The sequence below is a fragment of the Mustelus asterias genome, chromosome 7, assembly GCF_964213995.1.
Source record: "Mustelus asterias chromosome 7, sMusAst1.hap1.1, whole genome shotgun sequence".
Taxonomy (NCBI): Eukaryota; Metazoa; Chordata; class Chondrichthyes; order Carcharhiniformes; family Triakidae; genus Mustelus; species Mustelus asterias.
Genome location: NC_135807.1, coordinates 71,241,881 through 71,265,034, shown reverse-complemented (window position 1 = coordinate 71,265,034; position 23,154 = coordinate 71,241,881). Strand labels below are relative to the sequence as shown.

At 43.0% G+C, this 23,154-nt stretch overlaps 1 protein-coding gene across 1 annotated transcript in view; it reads right to left on the bottom strand.

Moving 5' to 3' along the window:
* The window catches only part of LOC144495777 (clavesin-1-like), a 102,518-nt gene that overhangs the window by 35,319 nt on the left and 44,045 nt on the right, over nt 1-23,154 (bottom strand). The window contains exons 4-5 of the mRNA XM_078216252.1: nt 17,228-17,338; nt 4,595-4,830 (exon numbers count right to left, since the gene is read on the bottom strand). Coding sequence (XP_078072378.1) covers nt 4,595-4,830; nt 17,228-17,338 — 347 coding nt within the window. The remainder of the gene's footprint in view (nt 1-4,594; nt 4,831-17,227; nt 17,339-23,154) is intronic.

The window sequence follows — 23,154 nt, the reverse complement described above, 5'->3', positions numbered from 1 at the left end:
TGATGGATATGATGTTCTGAATGCATCGCAATTGTTTTGGAATATGTAGTCCATGTCTCAGAGACATGTAGGAGGGTAAGTATTACCCCAACTTTGCACACAGCAAGTTTTGTTGCAAGTTTAATGCCTCATTTCCTCCACAGTCTCTCGCGTAAACAAACGCTGAGCTTGCTTTGGCAATTTTATTTGCCACCTTGCTGTCAGTGCAGACATTTCTGAAGAATCTGCTTACAAGATAGATAAAGTTATCTCCCGCTTCAGGGTTTTGTCATTGACATTGGGGTATGGTCAGAATTTAATGGTGATTTGATGATGAATGGAGATGAGAAAACTATCAGCCATGATTGAATGGCAGAGCAGACTCGATGGGCCGAGTGGTCTAATTCTGCTCCTATGTCTTATGGTCTTATGGTGATTTGTATCCCTGTCTTCCTTAAATTGATGGCTGGCTCCTTTGTCGTCAGCCACTTCATGATCCGTTGAAGGCCATGCTCACAGTGTGACAAAAGGGCATAGTCATCAACAAATAGCAATTCCCCTACCAGCGTCTCTGATACCTTAGCTGAGGATTTCAGTCTCAGTTTGAAAAGATTGCCATCGGTTCTGAATTGGATGTATATTCCATCAACATTTCCATCAAATGCCCCAGAAAGGCTGACAGCAAAGAATGTGCTGCTTTACACAGGGGCTGTGACACACTGCTGCTTTGCACCACTTGCTACGTCAAAGGGGTCAGTGTATTTGTTACATTCAAGTGACTTTGGCTGTCATTCCATCCTGAAACTGCTGTATCTGATTTACAGCTTTATCAGGACATCAGGTTTGGCTAAGACTTTCCACAAGGCCTCTCTATTTACTGTGTCAAAGGCCATCTTCAGGTCAACAAAGGCACAGTAGCGTTCCATCTGTTGTTCACGGCATTTCTCTTGTAATTGCTGAAGGGTGAAGTTCATGTCACAAGTGTCAAGATGTATCACAATAACTTGCACTCAGCAAAGCAACTTAACAGGATTATCTACACCAGGAAGATATTCTACAGATGTCTACATGAATAGGATTGCCGATAAAATTTGCATCCTCTCCTAAATGTCACGTGGCAGCCAAGTATTCTGTTGTAGTATTCACCAAGTATTCACCCATTCCCTTGCTCGCTAACCTACGCTCGCTCCTGGTGAAGCAAAATTCTGATTTTAAAATTCTTGTCCTTTTTTTCAAATCCCTTTATGTCCTCACCCTTCCCTATCCTTGTAATCTCCACCAGCTCCATGACCTTCCGAGATATTCGTGCTCCTCCAATTCTGACCACTCAAGCATCTCCGAATTACTCCACCACTGGCAGCCATGCCTTCAGCTGCTAGATTCCTAAATTCTGGAATTCACTCCCTGTACCTCTCCACCTTGCTACCTCACTTTGCTCCTTTGAGACATCCCTTAAAATCTACCTATTTGAACAAGCTTTCAGCCATCAAATCTTCTGTGGTTCAGTGTCAAATTCTGTTTGATAATATTTCTGTAAAGCACATTGGGATGTTATTCTGTGTTAAAGGTGCTATATCAATTTGTAGTTGTTATGCTCAGACTGTGAGGTTGTATACACAAGCAAAGTACTAGCAACGTGAAATAGGAATTGTTAGACAGAGCCAAGATCCATCTAGTTCACGTTGTGCTATCAGGGTAGTGACATGGTGCAACAATAGTAGAATTGTTGACTAATTATGGCAATCGATCTTTATCAATTAGCCTTTCCCAGAGCCAGACGGCAGCTTTGAAACTACCCAGCATGTGTTCCGCGCAGACATGCTATTCTCACCACAAACTGGATTTTTGTCCGAGAAGTGGGAAGTAAAAGTTGGTAAATTTTCCATCCTACCTTGGGAGCAAGAGCCTGCGAGCGCTGGATTTTTGATCTGGGTGCAGTTGTGTGCTAGATGTGGGCCTGCAGCCCCTGTGAAGAGGTCAGAGAAGCCAGAGGATCTGCCAGGTGACGAAGCAGGCCGTTTAAAAGGCCTGCTTTGGTGCTCTGGGACTTTGTCCCAGATATAATAAAATGAATAAAACAAAAAACGTCCCTCGTCCCTCACACTGCCTCACCTCCATGCCACCTCACGATGGTCCCTCATACCTTCCATGCTGACTTAGAATACTTCCATGCCATGCCCATTCACCCAATATACACTTTGTGAAGAGCCCCTGAATCGCTGAACAATAGCATGTGTGAAAAATATTCTAAAATCTTTCATTCGTAACTTTAGCACTATAAAAGTGTTCATCACCCAGGCACTTTACAGGATCAACAGCTGAAATGGGGAGGCTGGGGGGGGAACGGGGGGACGGGGACGGGGACGGGGGGACGGGGGGGGAAGGGGGGGGACGGGACGGGGGGGGGGGGGGACATGGTGGGGGGGGGGGGGGGGGGGGGGGGCGGTTGGAAGGTGTTCTGCAAAGCAATCACCCAGTCTGCATTTCATCTCCCCAATATTTTGTCTCCCCAGTGTGTAGGCGACCGCATAGGGAGTTTTGAATACGGTTGACCAAATTGAAGGAGGTGCAGGTGAAATGCTGCTTTATCTGAAAGGAGTGTGTGGGGCCTTGGACAGTGAGGAGGGGCAGGTGTTGCACCTGCCATGATTGCAAGGGAAGGTTTCGTGGGAAGGGGTTGAGGGTTGGGGGCGATGGAAGAATGAACCAGAGTGTCATGGAGGGAGTAGTCCTGGAAGAAAGCTGACTGGGGGGGGGGATGTGTTTAGAGGTGGCATCATGCTGGAGTTGGCAGAAGTGATGGAAGATAATCCTTTGAATGTGGAGGCTATGGGGTAAAAAGTAGGGACGGGGGAAGCCTGTTATGGTCCTGGGAGGGAGGGGAGAGGTGCGGGAGATGGATCAGACACAGTTTAGTGCCTTGTCAAATGGATGGTTAAGGAAAAATGCCGACTTGTCAGAAGCACTGTATTTGAAGGTGGAATCATTGGAATAGATGCAATGAGATGGAGAAACTGAGAGACTGCAATGGAGTCTTCAGAGGAAGCTGGTTGTGGGGAGCTGCTGTCAAGGTAGTTGTGAGATTCAGTGGACTTGTAATGAATATTGGTGGCCAGCCTATTGCCAGAAATGGAGATAGAGAGGTCAAGGAGGGGGAAGTCAAGTGTGGAGGATGGACCATGTGAAGGTGAGAGGGGGTTTGGAAATTGGAAGTAAAATCTATAGGTTTCCAGGTTCAGACATGAAGCAGCACCAATACAGTCACAATGTAATGGAGAAAGGCTTTTGTTTTTAGCATTTTAATAGAACCAGACATTGGACACACTTCCATTTACAATCTGAACGGAGTGTTTTATTAGATGACAAGTGTCCCATTAAAATTTTCTGCATTAACAATTCAACTCTGTTCAAAGTGGTAGTTCCATCCAGGAGAAAGCTGGACTGAGTTGCCATGGTTGTCTTTAAAAAAGCAATGTCATTTTTGACCTCTGACAGTGCAGTGATCAATAGACTGAAACATTAACAGCCGAGTAGTCAAAAGTCATCACTTAAAAGGCCTTCATCATCCAGTCACATATTAGCTAGTAAACTGAGACCACGATGGTGATGTAATTGGTCATATGACAATGAGGTGAATTTACTTTTTAAATGCGTGGAATTGAAACATAAATGCAATGACACACTGGACTACAGCCCGAGGTTCCATGGAATTTTGGACACGGCTCCAAACCTGGCAACTTCTCGCAAACTAATTTCCTGATCTTGCCCATACTGGTGTAGCAAAATACCAGGAAGGGCTAAGAATCTGCTCCTTAAAAACCGACAGGGTATAACTTTGACTTTGTGTAACAGTGTAAGATGAATGTTAGTGAATCAGCCGCCAATTGTACATCTGTCCAGACTTTAGTTCCATTGAAGTCAAAATTACGCCCTAAGAGTGTCTATAGTTCACTGTTCCTAACAAATTCAGGACCAAATCCTGCCTGAAACACCGCAGAAAGGCAGCACTGCCCTCTTCAATTAATTTCAGTTAACATTTCTAGTATGATTCTCACAGCCACTTTGAAAGTTAGTACTTTTGATTACAACAACATTGATTTACCTTAATAAAACCTGAACTAGAGCGTATTTAATATCTGATTTTATTCTGATTGACTCTCCTCCTCTACTGCAGGCAGTGATTCTGTGATACAGATCACACACACTGACTTCCCTCTGGTAACGAGAGGCCACCTTTTATGTTTAAGCTTCAGAAGGTGAGTGTCAGCTGGTTATTTGACTCCAGGGCTCCACATGCACACACACAAGGCTGATCACATCCTCACCTGCACACATAGACATTCCAGCAGGAGATCTGCTGGCAATTTTGCTTCTTTCTGGTCAACGGCAATTCTAATGCCATATGGCTCGACCTAGGTGAGATCAGAGCTGTGTGCACAGACTGGTTCTGTCTGCTTCACTGCTATGGCGTACAATCCATCTGCCCAGTAAAATAGTGGGCGACTTTAATTTGACATTACTATAACATGCAATGAGAAAAAAAGGAATCTGAGCAGACTTTTAAACCTGCAGCGGAAATCCAGTAAAACAGTTGATATAATTAGACTGCACAAACCTCTTCATATGCTTGGGAGAACAACTGCTATCACGATTATCCAGCATGTCTTTCACGTTCAGTGAATTGTAAGAATTGTAGGGATAATCATTGTCGTCATTGTACTCCGGACCGAGCAATGTCCGGGCCCAGGTTCCCATATCATATGGGGGTAGGGTGCCTCCAAACTCAGATGGCAGATATTCTGGATGGATGAGCTGGTGTAGACTGTTTAGGTTGTTGCCGTGGAGGAAGATCTGAAACAAAAAGAATGAAATATGAAAAACAATCACAAATACGGTACATTCAAATCATTAGTGCTAAACTGAATTGCATACAAGTTGGAAAAAATGTCCATTTAATTAAGGTTTATTTTAATTCAGATATCCAAGCACCCCCCCCAATATCCAGCATCGATGAAATGCATAAATAGTTTTGTCTCCAAATATTTATAGATAAATACAAGTTTCTTATTATATTCAGAAACAAATAACATCCTTCTGAGGTGATGGTTTAATGGTGTAATCCACCATGTGCCATTATATATTGCTAAAGTCTTCCATGCTCAGGCTATCTGGGAAGCCCTTCATGGTAGGGATTCAGCTCCTTAAGACTTTCTCAGGCCTTCAGCCAAAATTGAAGTTATGATCAGCTCAAAACAGAGAAAATTTATTCTGCCAACGGCATTAAAACATTCAGTATAATGCATTGCAATTCTCCGATACATGTGGCACAATGTTTATCACAAGGTTGCAAAATAATTACAGACAAGCAAATCCAATTAGCCCATCTTTGTTCATCCATCCAGGAAGGCACGATAGCTCCTTCCCCCATTCCATATTGTTATGGGCGCTGCCCTTTTTCCTTCTACATATCAATGTAGCATTTTTCATTAAGTGACCTAGATTTAACCGATCAAAGGATTTTTATCAATTTTAAGCACTGATTTCATTAGAAAGTGGAATGAAGTGCAGAGTAAAGTGGGCTGCGGATTCACCATGAGCCGACTTGTATGACTGGCAATGATCAGTTTTATCTTCAGAATTGCAATGTACTTTCAGAAAGAAAGGCATCTTCGTCCAAAAATAGTTTCCAATTAAAGATTAATTTATAAGTGTAGCTTACAAGTGACAATCAATGGATAGCATCTTTCTGAAGATTGCAATATATTTCTGAATAAGAATACAAACCTTACTGCAGATTTTTGTTTAATAATTTCCAAAACATTAACTAGATTTTTAAATTATGTTTTTTTTCTTCAAATTTACAATGCTCAGCATTAGAAATTGTCACCTATGAAAATGAAAGTTTTTAAAAGTTTAAGGGATGTTGCAGTACTAAGAGGGTAACAGAGAAGGTTAAATGCTTGCTGCACTGCATTGTTAGAACAAAAATCATTACATAGTTCACAAGCAGAGCTGGAGATGCCAGGGCTATTCATAGTCAACTTCAATGCAGTCAACCATTTGATTTGCTTCCCTGAGCAGGGACATCTATTGTCAATGGCGAGTTGGCTACGTCTTCAACACTTCCAGTCACATCAATGTCAAATCAAGGAATTAGGAGCAAACTTGAATTCACCAAAGTCCTAATTCATAAATCTAATTTACTAAAATTTATACTGAGTAACTTTTGGGTGTCACTTTGGAAGTGCTCAACAATATGTTATTACCAAGCACAATAGTGACATCTTGTGGCTGAAGTAAATTCAGTAATCCCTTTGTTGGTTGATAACTCTGGACTTCAATGGTTGGTGGATGAGCTTCCCTGCCTTTAAACAGCCCGTCGATGGATGCATAATACAATCTTGAAAAATCATAAAGTGGTCAGAGTACAAATTCTGAGGAAGTGTCTGTACCCACAACACTTTATCTTTCTCTCTCCATGGATGCTGCCTGACCTGCTGAAAATTTCCAGCAAATTTCTTTCATTCAGTTTTACAGTATTTTAAATATTTTGTTTTTTGTTCAAAATAAAAGTCTTGCAGCTCATAATGTGACAGAAATTTGCATGCTTCTAAGTAGATTTGCTGAAAAACTGCTGATCCAATATAAAAGATCAAACACTATATATAATTCCAATTCCAATTCCATTCCTGCACCTAGTGGTGCACTAAGGCAGACTTTCCTCTGTGTTCTATGGCTAGTAATTTCCAAAACAGGTCACTTTACTGTCTCCAGGGGCTTAAAACCTGAGGGGGGCGCCACTCCACATCAAGCGTGGCTGACCAGGACTCTCTCTCGCTCTTACCGCCCGCCATTGGCGTGTTTGGAAGAATTTGCCAGTCAACCTGTTTGGCTGGGTTGTGAATGCACCTCCCTTGGCCATCAAGTCCTGGGGTAGGACTCAAACCTGAAGCTTCTGACTCAGAAGCAGGGATGCTACCCACTGTGCCACAAGACCTCACTATAACCATAGGACTGGTGAAAAGTATTTTTACTTCACACCAACACTATGAAGACAAAGTGTGAATCCAGATTCAGGGCATGGACTGACTCCAAATTAGAATTTGAGGTTTACGCCTTGGCTCTGGATTTACACTGTAATATGTAAGCATTTTTGGCCTGGTTGACGATGGAATTATATGAATGAAATAAGTACAATTTGCCAAGACATTTTTCAAATCAATAATGACTATTTAGATTGCCTCAAACAGAATTTTGTCTTGCTTCTCAGTGAGCAATGAATGTGGTCAGTGGCAGGAACTGCAGGTTTACAGCCATATATTGAGGAGTGCCCCAATTATTATTCATTGTACAAACTGTTGAAGCTTACTGCATGCTGTATCTCGATTGGAAGTAAATTGGTAGATTATTCTCACACTAGTGAGTTAAAGAGCACACGGGAAACAAGATGAATTTCTCTGGGGTCATCAACAGGTCATATTGGCCAAATAAGGATTTTTTTCTTTGCCGAGGTCAGTCATTGCAGCCCAGAACATCACTGAAGGAAATCCCCAGGGAAGTGTCCTCAATCTAACAACCTTCAACTGATCCATCAAGGCCTTTGCTCCATCATTGGGTGAGAATTGGAGCTGATGGCCTATGATTTCACTGTTTAGCTCCATTCACACCTCCTCTGATAACAGAGTAGTCAGTGCTGATCTACATCCGGACTGAGATCAACTTCAGCTGAAAAAACGGCAGATAACAATCAGACCACCCAAATGACAGGCAATGGCCAACTCAGCAAGAGAAAGCTCAGTCTTTACCTTTCAACAGCAACAATACTCTGCTATTAACATCATGGGAATCGCCTCTGACAAAAAATTAATTAGATGAGCAATATTAACATATCTTGTGGCTACAGGATCATGGCAAAGGTTGGGTGCTCTGTGACCAGTGACACATCTCCTGTCCCCTCAAAGCCTTTCCACTATCAACAAGGCTGAAATCTGGAAAATGACGGAATGCCAACCACACAGCTGGATGGGTGCAATAGCATTTAAGAAGGTCAACTACTTTGAGGACAGAGCAGGTCATTTAAATGGCACCCAAACTGAACTCAATATTCCAGTTGCACATGGTGACTACAGTGTATACCAACTACAGGAAGCAATGAAGCAATTTACCAAGCTTACCTCATCACCTAACAGCACCAAAACTGCATTAACAACAATGCTGTGGTAAAATCAGTGCTTCCATGGCACACAACATCTTGACGTAGGCATAAGGCACTTACTTTATTCATGCTGAGTTAGTATTCGGGAATTTCCTAACTGAAACCATCACAAGGCCACCATCATCATAAGGACTGCAGTGATTCAAGGAAGAAGCCCACCACAACCTTCTCAAGAAAAAGGAGGATTGACAATAGAGGGGGAAATACATTCCAGCAGCTTTACGCAGACTGCATCGATTCCCCAGGGGTGGACAGCATCACGAGCGACTACCTGCACGTTCTATCTGGCATTCTTCCAAGACATCAATGCAGAAAGCCGTGTGGGTTACACAGGTGCACTCGCTGCTCACCCCCAGAGAATCAACATTAGTCTGTGTAACGCTGATAGACAACACACAAACAAATTTCTCCCCCTAGATTTGATTTGATTTATTATTGTCACATGTATTGGTATACAGTGCCAGCATTAGCCAAATCCCAAGGACAGAATCAGTGCAAAGGACCTAGTTGGCAGAATACACTGGACTGCACTGAGCTGCAGTCATGAACTGCACTGTTTCACACTCAATAATTTGACTAAAAATTCTGAAAAATTCTGAAATCAAATATTAGACATCCAAAGTCTCAGAAACTATGAAATTTTATAACAAGATTATTTCCTGTGAACCTCTTAACATGCCTATGCAACATACAACACATCTTTAAAAATGATTTGAAAGTCTGTCAGTCAAATGGGCTGATTCATTATTCACTGTTGAAATGTTTTAAAACATGTTCCAGTGACTAAGCTGTAATGCAATGAGTTATTCCAGTCACTTCATCCCACACCAATTCAGCACAAATTGTAAATTGAAGAAGGATTTAGACAGCTGCCCAGAATTTCCCATATATTCAGCTTCCAACACTACAGGGTGCCCCACAAAGCTGTGTTCTCAGCCCCCTACTATACTCCTTATACACCTTTAACTGTGTGGCCAAATTCTGCTCCAACTCGATTTTCAAGTTTGCTGATGACACCACCATAGTGGGTCGGATCTTAAACAATGACAAGATAGAGTACAGAAATGAGATAGAGAATCTGGTGAACTGGTGCGGCAACAATAATCTCTCCCTCAATGTCAACAGAACGAAGGAGATTGTCATTGACTCCAGGAAGCGTAAAGGAGAACATGCCTTGCAGACACGAGGAGAATTTGCACATTCTCCTCGTGTCTGCATGGGTTTCCTCCGGGTGCTCCGGTTTCCTCCCACAGTCCAAAGATGTGTGGGTTAGGTTGATTGGCCATGCTAAATTGCCCCTTAGTGTCCTGAGATACGTAGGTTAGAAGGATTAGCGGGTAAAATATGTAGGGATATGGGGGTAGGGCCTGGGTGGGATTGTGGTCGGTGCAAACTCGATGGGCCGAATGGCCTCCTTCTGCGCTGTAGGGTTTCTATGATTTCTATGCCCCTGTTTACGTCAATGGGGACGAAGTAGAAAGGATCAAGAGCTTCAAGCTTTTAGGTGTCCAGATCACCAACACCCTGTCCTGGTCCCCCCATGCCGACACTATAGTTAAGAAAGCCCACCAACGCCTCTACTTTCTCAGAAGACTAAGGAAAATTGGCAAGTCAGCTACGACTCTCACCAACTTTTACAGATGCACCATAGAAAGCATTCTTTCTGGTTGTATCACAGCTTGGTGTGGCTCCTGCTCTGCCCAAGACCACAAGGATCTACAAAAGGTCGTGAAGGTAGCTCAATCCATCACGCAAACCAGCCTCCCATCCATTGACTCTGTCTACACTTCCCGCTGCCTTGGCAAAGCAGCCAGCATAATTAAGGACCCCACACACCCCGGACATTCTCTCTTCCACCTTCTTCTGTCGGGAAAAAGGTACAAAAGTCTGAGGTCATGTACCAACCAACTCAAGAACAGCTTCTTCCCTGCTGCTGTCAGACTTGAATGAACTTACCTTGCATTAAGTTGATCTTTCTCTACACCCTAGCTATGACTGTAACACTACATTCTGCACTCTCTCGTTTCCTTCTCTATGAACGGTATGTTTTGTCTGTATAGCACGCAAGAAACAATACTTTTCACTGTATGTTAATACATGTGACAATAATAAATCAAATCAAATCAAGTACTCATCCTATTGGAGAAAAGATTTTCCAGCGTGTTTTCTCTGGATGGCAGTTAAATATCAGGTGCTTCCTCTTGTCATGATATTAGAGAGATTATGGTATTAGACTCCAGTATTAGGTATAATATGTTACACTCTATATTTTATTGGGTCACCTGATCTGGGAGTCAGAAGTCAGAAAGCACATATAAATGTAAGCTGTAACCAGGCTGTAGACCTGCAAATGTTTATATATATTTTGTTAGGAATAAAATTAGTTTACAATAACGATATTGGTCGTCCTGCAACATAAAACACAACACCTCTTACACACACACACACACACACACAGTAAAGACCTTAGTACAGGTCAGTTGTCTGTTCTGTGATCTTGGACGGGCTGTGCGGTTAAGCCCTGAGCTAAAGCATTGAGCGAAGTGAAAGGGGAAGGAAGTTCAAAAATGACCATTTTCAAACAAATGTTATTGTTAAGGAATTCATAGGGACACAAGAACATAGGAAATAGGAGCAGGAATAGGTCGTTCAGCCCATCGAGCCTGCTCTGTCATTCAAACAGATCATGGCTTATCACGTACCTCTTATACCATTTTTCCCGACTATCTCCGTTTCCCTTAGTGTCAATAGTGTCCAAAAATCTATTGATTTCTATCTTGCACATGCTCAATGACTGAGCTTCTACAGCCTTCTGGGATAGAGAATTCCAAACATTCACCACCCTCTGAGTGAAGAAATTCCTCCTCATCTCAGTCATAAATAACCTGTCTTTTATTCTGCGACTTTCCAAGGGAAACATCCTGAGCAGGATTTTCCAGTCGCGCACGCCCCAAGACTGGAAATTCCTGCCTGAGGTCAACAGACCTTTAAATGGTCTGCCAAATTTTCTCTCCCGCCTGCTACAATTCCGTGGCAGAATCCACTTCCAAGTCAGTGGATGGGAGGCTGGTTTGCGTGATGGATTCAGCTACATTCACGACCTTTTGTAGATCTTTGCGGTCTTGGGCAGAGCAGGAGACATATCAAGCTGTGATACAACCAGAAATTTACCCCCTATCTACATCTACCCTGTCATGCCTTGTAAGGATTTTGTAAGTTTCAATGAGATTATCTCTCATTCTTTGAAACTCTGGAGAATACAGGCCCAGTTTCCTCAATTTCTCTTCATCAGACAATCCTGCCATCCCAGGGTTTAGTCTGGTGAACCTCCATTGCAATCCTTCTCTGGAAAATATATCCATCCTTAGATAAAGAGACCAAAACTGTACACAATACTCCAAATGTGGTCTCACCAATTTATTTCTGTATTTAAATCCTCTTGCAACGAGGCCAACATACTATTTGCCTTCCTAATTATTTACTGCACCTGCATACTAACTTTTAGTACTCATGATAAGGACATCTAGGTCCTTTTGGACATTTATACCTGCCAACATCTCACCATTTAAGAAATACTCTGCCTTTCTGTTTTTACTACCAAAGTGGATAACTTCACACTTATTCACATGATATTCAAACAGCCATGTTTGAGCCCATTCACTTCGTCTGTCCAAATCCACTTGAAGCCTCCTTGCATCCTCCTTACAACTTACATTCCCACCAAGTTTTGTGTCATCAGCAAATTTGGAAATACTACATTTAGTTCCCACATCCAAATCATTTATATAGATTGTGAACATCTGTGGCACCGGCACTGATCCTTGCGGTACCCGACTAGAAACCTGCCATCCTGAGAATGACCTGTTTATTCCTACAGTCTGTCCGTTACCCAATTCTCAATCCATACCAGTAACTTACTTCAAATCCCACGTACTCTAATTCTGTTTACTAACCTCTTGTATGTGACTTTATTGAAAGCTTTTTGAAAATCCAAATACACCACATCCACTGGTTCTCCAATACCCATGTTACAAGCAACACCCTCAAAAAACCCTGAACAGACAGCAAGCTGTGGTGGGAGATTGTCACCACATGATTTTTCAAACATGATTTCCCTTTCATATATCCATGTTGACTCTGCCCAATCATATGGCAATCTTATAAGTTACTTCTTTGATATATCGCAGTTTTGAACTTATTTTGCTCTCCACAATTGATTCACCTTTCCTGTTGGATTTATGTATCTTCGAGGAATGTATATTTGCTCGAAACAATGTAATATTGCTTTAAATAATAACCATCACCTACCTACCATCAAATCCTTTAATGTATTTTACAAATCCACCACGTATTTGATGCTTGCCTTCTTTTCATCTGTTTGCCCCTCATACTTTCATAATTTTTTTTCTTCAGATTTAAGACTCCAGTTTCATAATCAATTATATCACTTTCAAACTTAATGTAAAGCTCAATCACGTTATGGTCACTATTTCCTAATGGCCCTATTACAGCAATGCTATTGATTAGCCTTCTCTCATTAGATAATACCAAACCTAAAATACCCAATCCCTAGTTGGTTCCTAAATGTGCTGCTACAGAAACCCATCTTGAACACACACCAGCAAGTCATCCTCCACAGCATTAGTGGCCCAGTCTATCTGTAAATTGAATTCGCCCATTATTACTGTATTACCCACGTGCCATGCAACTCTAATCTTCTCATTTATACCATGTCCTGATGTGGAGATGCCGGCGTTGGACTGGGGTAAACACAGTAAGAGTTTTAACAACACCAGGTTAAAGTCCAACAGGTTTATTTGGTAGCAAATGCCATGAGCTTTCGGAGCGCTGCTCCTTCGTCAGATGGAGTGGAAATCTGTTCTCAAACAGGGCACATAGACACAAAATCAAGTTACAGAATACTGATTAGAATGCGAATCTCTACAGCCAACCAGGTCTTAAAGATACAGACAATGTGAGTGAAGGGAGCATTAAGCACAGGTTAAAGAGATGTGTATTGTCTCCAGACAGGACAGCCAGTGAGATTCTGCAAGTCTAGGAGGCAAGCTGTGGGGGTTACTGATAGTGGGACATAAACCCAACATCCCGGTTTAGGCTGTCCTCGTGTGTGGAACTTGGCTATCAGTTTCTGCTCAGCGACTCTGCGCTGTCGTGTGTCGTGAAGGCCGCCTTGGAGAACGCTTACCCGAAGATCAGAGGCTGAATGCCCGTGACCGCTGAAGTGCTCCCCCACAGGAAGAGAACAGTCTTGCCTGGTGATTGTCAAGCGGTGTTCATTCATCCGTTGTCGTAGCGTCTGCATGGTTTCCCCAATGTACCATGCCTCGGGACATCCTTTCCTGCAGCATATCAGGTAGACAATGTTGGCCGAGTTACAAGAGTAGGTACCGTGTACCTGGTAGATGGTGTTCTCATGTGAGATGATGGCATCCGTGTCGATGATCCGGCACGTGTTGCAGAGGTTGCTGTGGCAGGGTTCTGTGGTGTCATGGTCGCTGTTCTCCTGAAGGTTGGGTAGTTTGCTGCGGACAATGGTCTGTTTGAGGTTGTGCGGTTGTTTGAAGGCAAGAAGTGGGGGTGTGGGGATGGCCTTGCCGAGATGTTCGTCTTCATCAATGACATGTTGAAGGCTCCGGAGGAGATGCCGTAGCTTCTCCGCTCCAGGGAAGTACTGGACGACGAAGGGTACTCTGTTCACCGTGTCCCGTGTTTGTCTTCTGAGGAGGTCGGTGCGGTTTTTCACTGTGGCGCGTCAGAACTGTCGATTTGTGAATCGAGCGCCATTTCCTGTTCTTATGTGAGCATCTTTCAGCGTCTGGAGGTGTCTGTTGCGATCCTCCTCATCCAAGCAGATGCTGTGTATTCGGAGGGCTTGTCCGTAGGGGATGGCTTCTTTAACGTGTTTAGGGTGGAAGCTGGAGAAGTGGAGCATCGTGAAGTTATCCGTGGGCTTGTGGTACAGTGAGGTGCTGAGGTGACCGTCCTTAATGGAGATGCGTGTGTCCAAGAATGCAACCGATTCTGGAGAGTAGTCCATGGTGAGTCTGATGGTGGGATGGAACTTGTTGATGTCATCATATAGTTGTTTCAGTGATTGTTCACCATGACTCCAAAGGAAGAAAATGTCATCGATGTATCTAGTGTATAGCATCGGTTGAAGGTCCTGTGCAAAGAAGAAGTCTTGTTCGAACCTGTGCATGAAGATGTTGGCATATTGAGGTGCAAATTTGGTCCCCATGGCTGTTCCGTGTGTCTGGATGAAGAACTGGTTGTTGAAGGTAAAGACATTGTGGTCCAGGATGAAGCGGATGAGTTGTCGAGGGCATCCTGAAACCCATTGTACAAAGAACCCCCAGCTTTTGTCGCGACACTACAGACTTCCTACAGAAACTCAACACACATGGAGCAGTTGAACCAGGAGCACTCCTCGTCACAATGGATGTCTCGACACTCTACACCAGCATCCCCCACGATGATGGCATTGCTGCAACGGCCTCAGTACTCAACGCCGACAACTGCCAGTTTCCACATGCAATTTTACAACTCATCCGCTTCATCCTGGACCACAACGTCTTCATCTTCAACAACCAGTTCTTCATCAAGTGATGAAACAACTATAACAACTACAACTACTTGAAACGACTATATGATGACATCAACAAGTTCCATCCCACCATCAGACTCACCATGGACTACTCTCCGGAATCGGTTGCATTCTTAGACACACGCATCTCCATTAAGGACGGTCACCTCAGCACCTCACTATACTGCAAGCCCACAGATAACCTCACGATGCTCCATTTCTCCAGCTTCCACCCTAAACACGTTAAAGAAGGCATCTCCTACGGACAAGCCCTCCGTATACACAGGATCTGCTTGGATGAGGAGGATCGCAACAGACACCTCCAGACGCTGAAAGATGCTCTCATTGGAACAGGATATGGCGCTCGATTCATCGATCGACAGTTCTGACGCACCACAGCGAAAAACCGCACCGACCTCCTCAGAAGACAAACACAGGACACGGTGAACAGAGTACCCTTCGTCGTCCAGTACTTCCCTGGAGCGGAGAAGCTACGGCATCTCCTCCGGAGCCTTCAACATGTCATTGATGAAGACGAACATCTCGGCAAGGCCACCCCCACACCCCCACTTCTTGCCTTCAAACAACCGCACAACCTCAAACAGACCATTGTCCGCAGCAAACTATCCAGCCTTCAGGAGAAGAGTGACCACGACACCACACAACCCTGCCACAGCAACCTCTGCAACACGTGCCGGATCATCGACACGGATGCCATCATCTCACATGAGAACACCATCTACCAGGTACACGGTACCTACTCTTGTAACTTGGCCAACATTGTCTCCCTGGTATGCTGCAGGAAAGGATGTCCCGAGGCATGGTACATTGGGGAAACCATGCAGACGCTACGACAACGGATGAATGAACACCGCTTGACAATCACCAGGCAAGACTGTTCTCTTCCTGTGGGGGAGCACTTCAGCGGTCACGGGAATTCAGCCTCTGATCTTCGGGTAAGCGTTCTCCAAGGCGGCCTTCACGACACACGACAGCGCAGAGTCGCTGAGCAGAAACTGATAGCCAAGTTCCGCACACACGAGGACGGCCTATACCGGGATGTTGGGTTTATGTCACACTATCAGTAACCCCCATAGCTTGCCTCCTGGACTTGCTGGCTATCCTGTCTGGAGACAATACACATCGCTTTAACCTGTGCTTAATGCTCCCTCCACTCAAATTGTATCTTTAAGACCTGGTTGGTTGTAGAGATTCGCATTCTAATCAGTATTCTGTAACTTGATTTTGTGTCTATGTGCCCTGTTTGAGAGCAGATTTCCACTCCTTCTGACGAAGGAGCAGCGCTCCGAAAGCTCATGGCATTTGCTACCAAATAAACCTGTTTGACTTTAACCTGGTGTTGTTAAAACTCTTACTGAATTAAATCATACCCATTGACCTCTACTTGCAAATTCAAATCACTTTGTTGCAAATGCAGCATGCATTCAAATAGAATGCCCTTAACTTTGTCCTTTTAACATTATTCCACATTATGATGTATTTGATGCTTGTCTTCATTTCATCTGCTTTCTTTCTTTGCTTCCCACTTCTCTACTTGCTGTTACCAGTTTTGCTTCCTTCCAATCTGAGCTCCCTCTCAGGTTCCCAATCCCATGCCAATCTAGTTTGAACCCTCTCCAACAGCACTGTGAGCACGTTAGTCACAGTCTTGCTGAGGTGCAAACCGTCCATCTTGTACAGGTCTCATCTGCCCCAGAATCAATCCACTGGGCTGTGCTCCTTATTCTGAGACCATGTCTGCTGGTCTAGACTCACCAATTAAAAGAAACATCCTATCCCTGTCATAGAACATAGAACATAGAACAGTACAGCACTGAACAGGCCCTTCGGCCCACGATGTTGTGCCGAGCTTTATCTGAAACCAAGATCAAGCTATCCCACTCCCTATCATCCTGGTGTGCTCCATGTGCCTATCCAATAACCGCTTAAATGTTCCTAAAGTGTCTGACTCCACTATCACTGCAGGCAGTCCATTCCACACCCCAACCACTCTCTGCGTAAAGAACCTACCTCTGATATCCTTCCTGTATCTCCCACCACGAACCCTATAGTTATGCCCCCTTGTAATAGCTCCATCCACCCGAGGTCATGTCAAGTTCATAATTATTTCATTATGGTATTAGGCTTCAGGCAACAGTTTATTATTTGCAAATGCAAAAATTATTCAACATTCGGAGGGATCTTTTCCTAACTAACCTTGGATTTCAACACAGGCTGAGTCCCGATCAGAACTCTAATTTATAATGTGCAAACAGACATGCATGGATTGATCATTCGCTGATATCTCTCTTCTATACAATTTTCCCAACTAAGCAACGAAGAGTTTTATTATTCTGAAGCATATTTGCAAATTAATTGTTAATTGCCATGCTGAATTGTATTTCCCATCTGTCTGAAATTTTAATTACCCTTTTTCTGGTCTTGTCTTTCAGGAATGGCTTTATTATCGTGTATAAAGCGTGGATATACCAAGGCTGGTTCACAAAATGGATGCCTCCAAAGCGTGCAGGGAAGCTGTCCTGCAGAGATGAGAGCACAGAATCCAATGATTAGTAAGATAAATTCACAGGAGAATCAAGCAAGGTGATTGCTGTTTGTAAGATCGGTACCTCTCAAAGGCTAACACTCCCTGTTTAATTTTGGAATGCCTTTTCTTATATGTATACAGTCTTCAATCTTTGAACTGCACTGAAATACTCTCCAACATTCACGTCACAGCAAATTACTTTGTCTACATTTATTTTCTAGGTTCCTGCAGTTTAACCTCTTACATCATAAAGCTGCAATTGGGTGTGAACAATTCCAATGTTCTTTATAACTGGAATTGCTTATATGGGATTTATATGAACTTAAATAGCCACTCGAAGCACATTATAATAACTGGAGGTGGCCCTGAGCACCAGGACCACCTCCAGTGTGAGGTGTGAGGTCTTGCCCATGATTTCTTATGTCACTGAGCTCCTGTGGGCATAAGTTTAACAGAAGGTCGACACAACCCAACCAGGAGAGATGGGGGTAGGGAGGAATCCTGAGGAAGATTCATCATAGTCACTTTAGCAGTCAGCTGAGCACAAAGGTGTGGCTGCAGTTGATCCAGGAAATCAGGAAACTGAAATGGTGAGAGATCTTTTGAAAAATTTAATCTGTACTAAATAAAATGTGCCTTTTGAAATTGGGATTCAATTTATTGCAATGAATATGAGCTACAAATAATTCTAAACTGTGTGACCAAAATACTTTGCCTATTCAATGAAAGCAAACAACCAAATCAAGTACTGTTCTCCACACCAAAAACTGGAAATGCTGCAAAATCTCAGCAGGTCTGACAGCACCTGTAGAGAGAATAGAGTCAATGTTTCAAGTCTGAATGACCCTTCATCAGAGCCCACTCTTCTCCACAATTACTTATACGGTGAAGAATTATCTTTGAAACATCCAGCATTTGTAAATGTTCAGAAGTAAACACAATTCTTCAATCAGCCACAAGGGTGCCAATATTACATTATGAGGAGTATTGATGGACGAGGGAGTAGGTTGTAGGCCAGACACCCTGGATCTAGAAAATGATGATAGATTAAACTTCAAGGAGAAACTAAGGTTTCTAAAATGAGTAACATTTCCCCAGAAACCACTTTTCCTTGTGGGGAGAGGTGCCTGGCCTCTGCTTTGATATCTCACCTCAAGAAGTGAATGTGATCAAGCTGTTGGCATGTCCTCGTCCCTGGCTCTGCCAAACAGCTCCAGCAGGTTGAATGTGATTCCCCTTTCCAAATCTGCTGTACGTGGATTCTCCTTAATTAGCCAACAATTTTCTCTGTCACTTTTTCTACTCTAAATTGGATTCGAGAAATTTTCCACCTCGAGGTGTTAAACCCATTGGCCTTCAACTATTTTCTTTATTCCTGATTTTTAAAAATGTATCTTGCAATGTGTTCTAGTACTATCCTTGTATAAGTTAGCTTGGAATATTGGAACTAGCGTCAGTCTTGGCTCAGAGTTGGTACTTTTGCCTTCAAATCAAAGATCATGGATTCAAGGTGCATTCCAGAGGCCTGAATACAAAATCTAGGTTGTCTTCAGGTCAGGAATGAAGGAGTGCTGCACAGTCAGAGGCATCATCTTTTGGATGATAGATTAAATCTTCAGCCCTCTCAGGTGGACATAAATGATCCAAGCACAACATTAAGAGAGAAGAATAAGGGACTTGCCAGAGCCAATTATTTTGGTCATACAGTTTGTTTGGTGTCCTAGCCAACATTTATCTCTTCATCAACACAAGTGAAGCAGATTATTTCCTCCCTGTTTTTTACAGTTTGTGGAACTTTGCGTAATTTGACTGTCGTGATTCGCTATAACAATAGTGTCTGCACTGGCTGTGAAATATTTTGGGCTATCATGAAGTCCATATTAATGCAAATTCTTCATTCTCCCTGGAATCAGAAGTGAATCTGATGTACAATTGGAATATCAATATTGTAATTTAATTGAAATAAACCTGAAACAGCAATTATTTTGAATTGCAATCTATCCTGAATGCCTCAGTGATAATTATAGTGACATAAAATCAGCAGCTAAGTAACCTAGATACCCTATATTCCATTGGACTGATTGTGTCATTTACGTATAAATTGCTATAATTGAGGTACATAGTTACACTTTGCCCTCACTGATATGATACATTATTCTTTCTAACCAATTCTTAAAATGTCATAAACTCAGTTAGTAACCGGACAGCGCCATCATATTAAATGTTGCGTATCTTTGATAACAAAGCAGTTATAAAATGACACACATTAAAGGAATGGTTTGGGGAAAGTGCATAGTTCCATAGTGTATCTTCAATAAGCCACGCAAAAATGATATTCAATTTAATCTAAATATGTTCAATATGTCAACGCAGAAAAAATACACTAAAAAAAACAGCTTATGATAACTACATAGATAAATAAATATTAAAATTTAAGAATGATCTTTCATCATCCAATTTCCAAAACAAAATTGTACACATTTGCTCCAGTGCAAGTCTAGCCTACATCCATCTTTCCTGCTGTAATTATAGAGTTCATGTCAGCGAATGTAACCAAGATGCGTACTCGGATATTAGGCTGCTAGCATTATGTTTGCACAGAAGCTCTTAATATGGAAGAATGGCAACTTTTAATTCCTCCCAAGCAATTTTTCATTTTCGGTTGGTGTGTAACTATTGGCCGGTATCATCCATGGAAGCGGCAATCATAGTTAAATTGTCGATCCACTCGAACTTTGCCATTGATAGGTGATAGTCAGCATGGTTTTGTGGCAGGTAGGTCGTGCCTTACTAACCTTATTGAGTTTTTTGAGAAAGTGACCAAGGAGGTGGATGGGGGCAAGGCAGTGGACGTGGTATATATGGATTTTAGTAAGGCGTTTGATAAGGTTCACCATGGTAGGCTTCTGCAGAAAATGCAGATGTATGGGATTGGGGGTGATCTAGGAAATTGGATCAGGAATTGGCTAGCGGATAGGAAACAGAGGGTGGTGGTTGATAGTAAATATTCATCATGGAGTGCGGTTACAAGTGGTGTACCTCAAGGATCTGTTTTGGGGCCACTGCTGTTTGTAATATTTATTAATGATCTGGATGAGGGTATAGTTGGGTGGATTAGCAAATTTGCTGATGACACCAAAGTCGGTGGTGTGGTAGACAGTGAGGAAGGGTGTCGTAGTTTGCAGGAAGACTTAGACAGGTTGCAAAGTTGGGCCGAGAGGTGGCGGATGGAGTTTAATGCGGAGAAGTGTGAGGTAATTCACTTTGGTAGGAATAACAGATGTGTTGAGTATAGGGCTAACGGGAGGACTTTGAATAGTGTGGAGGAGCAGAGGGATCTAGGTGTATGTGTGCATAGATCCCTGAAAGTTGGGAATCAAGTAGATAAGGTTGTTAAGAAGGCATATGGTGTCTTGGCGTTTATTGGTAGGGGGATTGAATTTAGGAGTCGTAGCGTTATGTTGCAACTGTACACAACTCTGGTGCGGCCGCACTTGGAGTACTGTGTGCAGTTCTGGTCCCCACATTACAGGAAGGATGTGGAGGCTTTGGAGAGGGTGCAGAGGAGGTTTACCAGGATGTTGCCTGGTATGGAGGGGAGATCCTATGAGGAGAGGCTGAGGGATTTGGGATTGTTTTCGCTGGAAAGGCGGCGGCTAAGAGGGGATCTTATTGAAACATATAAGATGATTAGAGGTTTAGATAGGGTGGATAGTGATAGCCTTTTTCCTCTGATGGACAAATCCAGCACGAGGGGGCATGGCTTTAAATTGAGGGGGGGTAGTTATAGAACCGATGTCAGGGGTAGGTTCTTTACCCAGAGGGTGGTGAGGGATTGGAATGCCCTGCCAGCATCAGTTGTAAATGCGCCTAGTTTGGGGGCGTTTAAGAGATCCGTAGATAGGTTCATGGACGAAAAGAAATTGGTTTAGGTTGGAGGGTCACAGTTTTTTTTTAACTGGTCGGTGCAACATCGTGGGCCGAAGGGCCTGTTCTGCGCTGTAATGTTCTATGTTCTATGTTCTATGTCTGGATACAGCGCTGCATTTTTTGCCGGATCTTCCAAGTCCAGCTTCTCCAGCGAAGCAGGACACAGCTTTCCTCGGAGAATGCCACTGCAGCACTGTAGCATCTGGGACAAGATGAGACATGCTCCCTAGCTGCCACGTGGTAAGTTTGAATATCCAGTGTTAATGTTAGTAAATGGCTGAATGTTACTAAATGTATCAATGTTGGGGAAATTTAGTGAATGGATGAATGATAGTGAATGGGTAAATGTTAGTGAATGTTTGTGAATGGATTAATGTTAGTGAATATATGAATGCTAGTGAATGGCTAAATGTTGGTGAATGTTAGAGAATGGGAAAATGTCGGTGGAATGTTAGTGAATGATGAATGTTAGCAAATGGGTGAATGTTAGGGTTTGGGTGAATGTTAGTGAATGAATGAGTAATTGGGTTGGATAGGCAGGTAGGTGAGGCAAGTGGGTGAGCAGGTAGGGTGACAGTTGTGTGGGGTGGTTGGTGAGTATGTTGGCAGGTGGGTGGGGTGGTTCATAGGTGGGTAAGGTAGCAGGCGGTTGGGGTGGTAGGTTGCAGGGTGATAGGTGGGTCAGTGAGTAATCTGGTCAGGTTGGGATTCCTGGTCAGATTGGTAGCTGGTCAGGTCTGTTTGGGAGGAGTAGTTGCGTAATAGGCGTTAGTCATGTTTGGTCAAGGTGTAGTCAGGTTGTTGGGGGGGGGGGGCAGTCAGGTTGGATTGGGTTAGGAGGTAGTGGGGAGGATTTGTCGTGGGAGTCAGTGAGGGTCAGGGGGATGTTGATGGGTTGGGGGGGGTAATCGGGTGGTTCACTGTGAGTGATTTGGTAGTCATTTCTGTAGTTACTCAAAAGTTAGACTCATATTTTTATTTCTAACATTTCCTGTGTAATTAACAGGCAAGTCCCACAAAACTGTCCAAAGTTTCCGACTCTAGCTCAGAGTTTTCATGCAGGAACATTCACTGAGGGTTCTGAGAAGCAATATGTGAAAGTTCAAACTTCTTGGGCAATTCCCAAGAAGGTCAGCATGTCAGGATCTCCACGGGCTCTATAGCACATCTTGGGTTGTATGTCTGGTCTCCAATGATATGGAGACCAGAAGATCTGGGCCAATGTGTGAGAATCAAACTACTGGACTAATAAACCAATTGTAGACTTCTGTACTAAAAGACACAAAGATATATTTTTAACAAAGTTTTTAAATTATTATTTTTTAATTAAAAAATAGAAACTATGCATATATTTGTGATCTATACTCCCATTGGATATTTTACTCAACAACAACCTGCATACATTCAATGTAGACAAACATCCCAAAATACTTCAAGACATGCAATCAGATAAAAATAGATGTTGAGATAAAGAAAGAAACAATATGAAAGGTGACCAAGTTCTACTTAAATCTAAGTTGCATTTCCCCATGACGTCCTACTCCTAATTGGGTTCCCAAAATTGCACCAATAGTACTCTAGATTCATCTTCATATCCTTGTCTTTGTCTTCAATTCTCCTACAGATAACACCTAAAATTTGCCATTTCACATCTTTTGTCCATGGAATCCCATTTTTAAAGATGCATGTTCATTCCTAGATTAGATTTTGCTATTCCCCTATAACCATGAGAATATTACCATGGACGGGATTTTCTGCCGCATTCACCCCGAAACCATAAAACCCACCCGAGGCCAATGGACCTTTCCATGGTCTGCCCCTCGCCCACTACAATTCCTGTGGCAGGCAGAAGAGGAAAATTCACCCCCATGTCTCCAA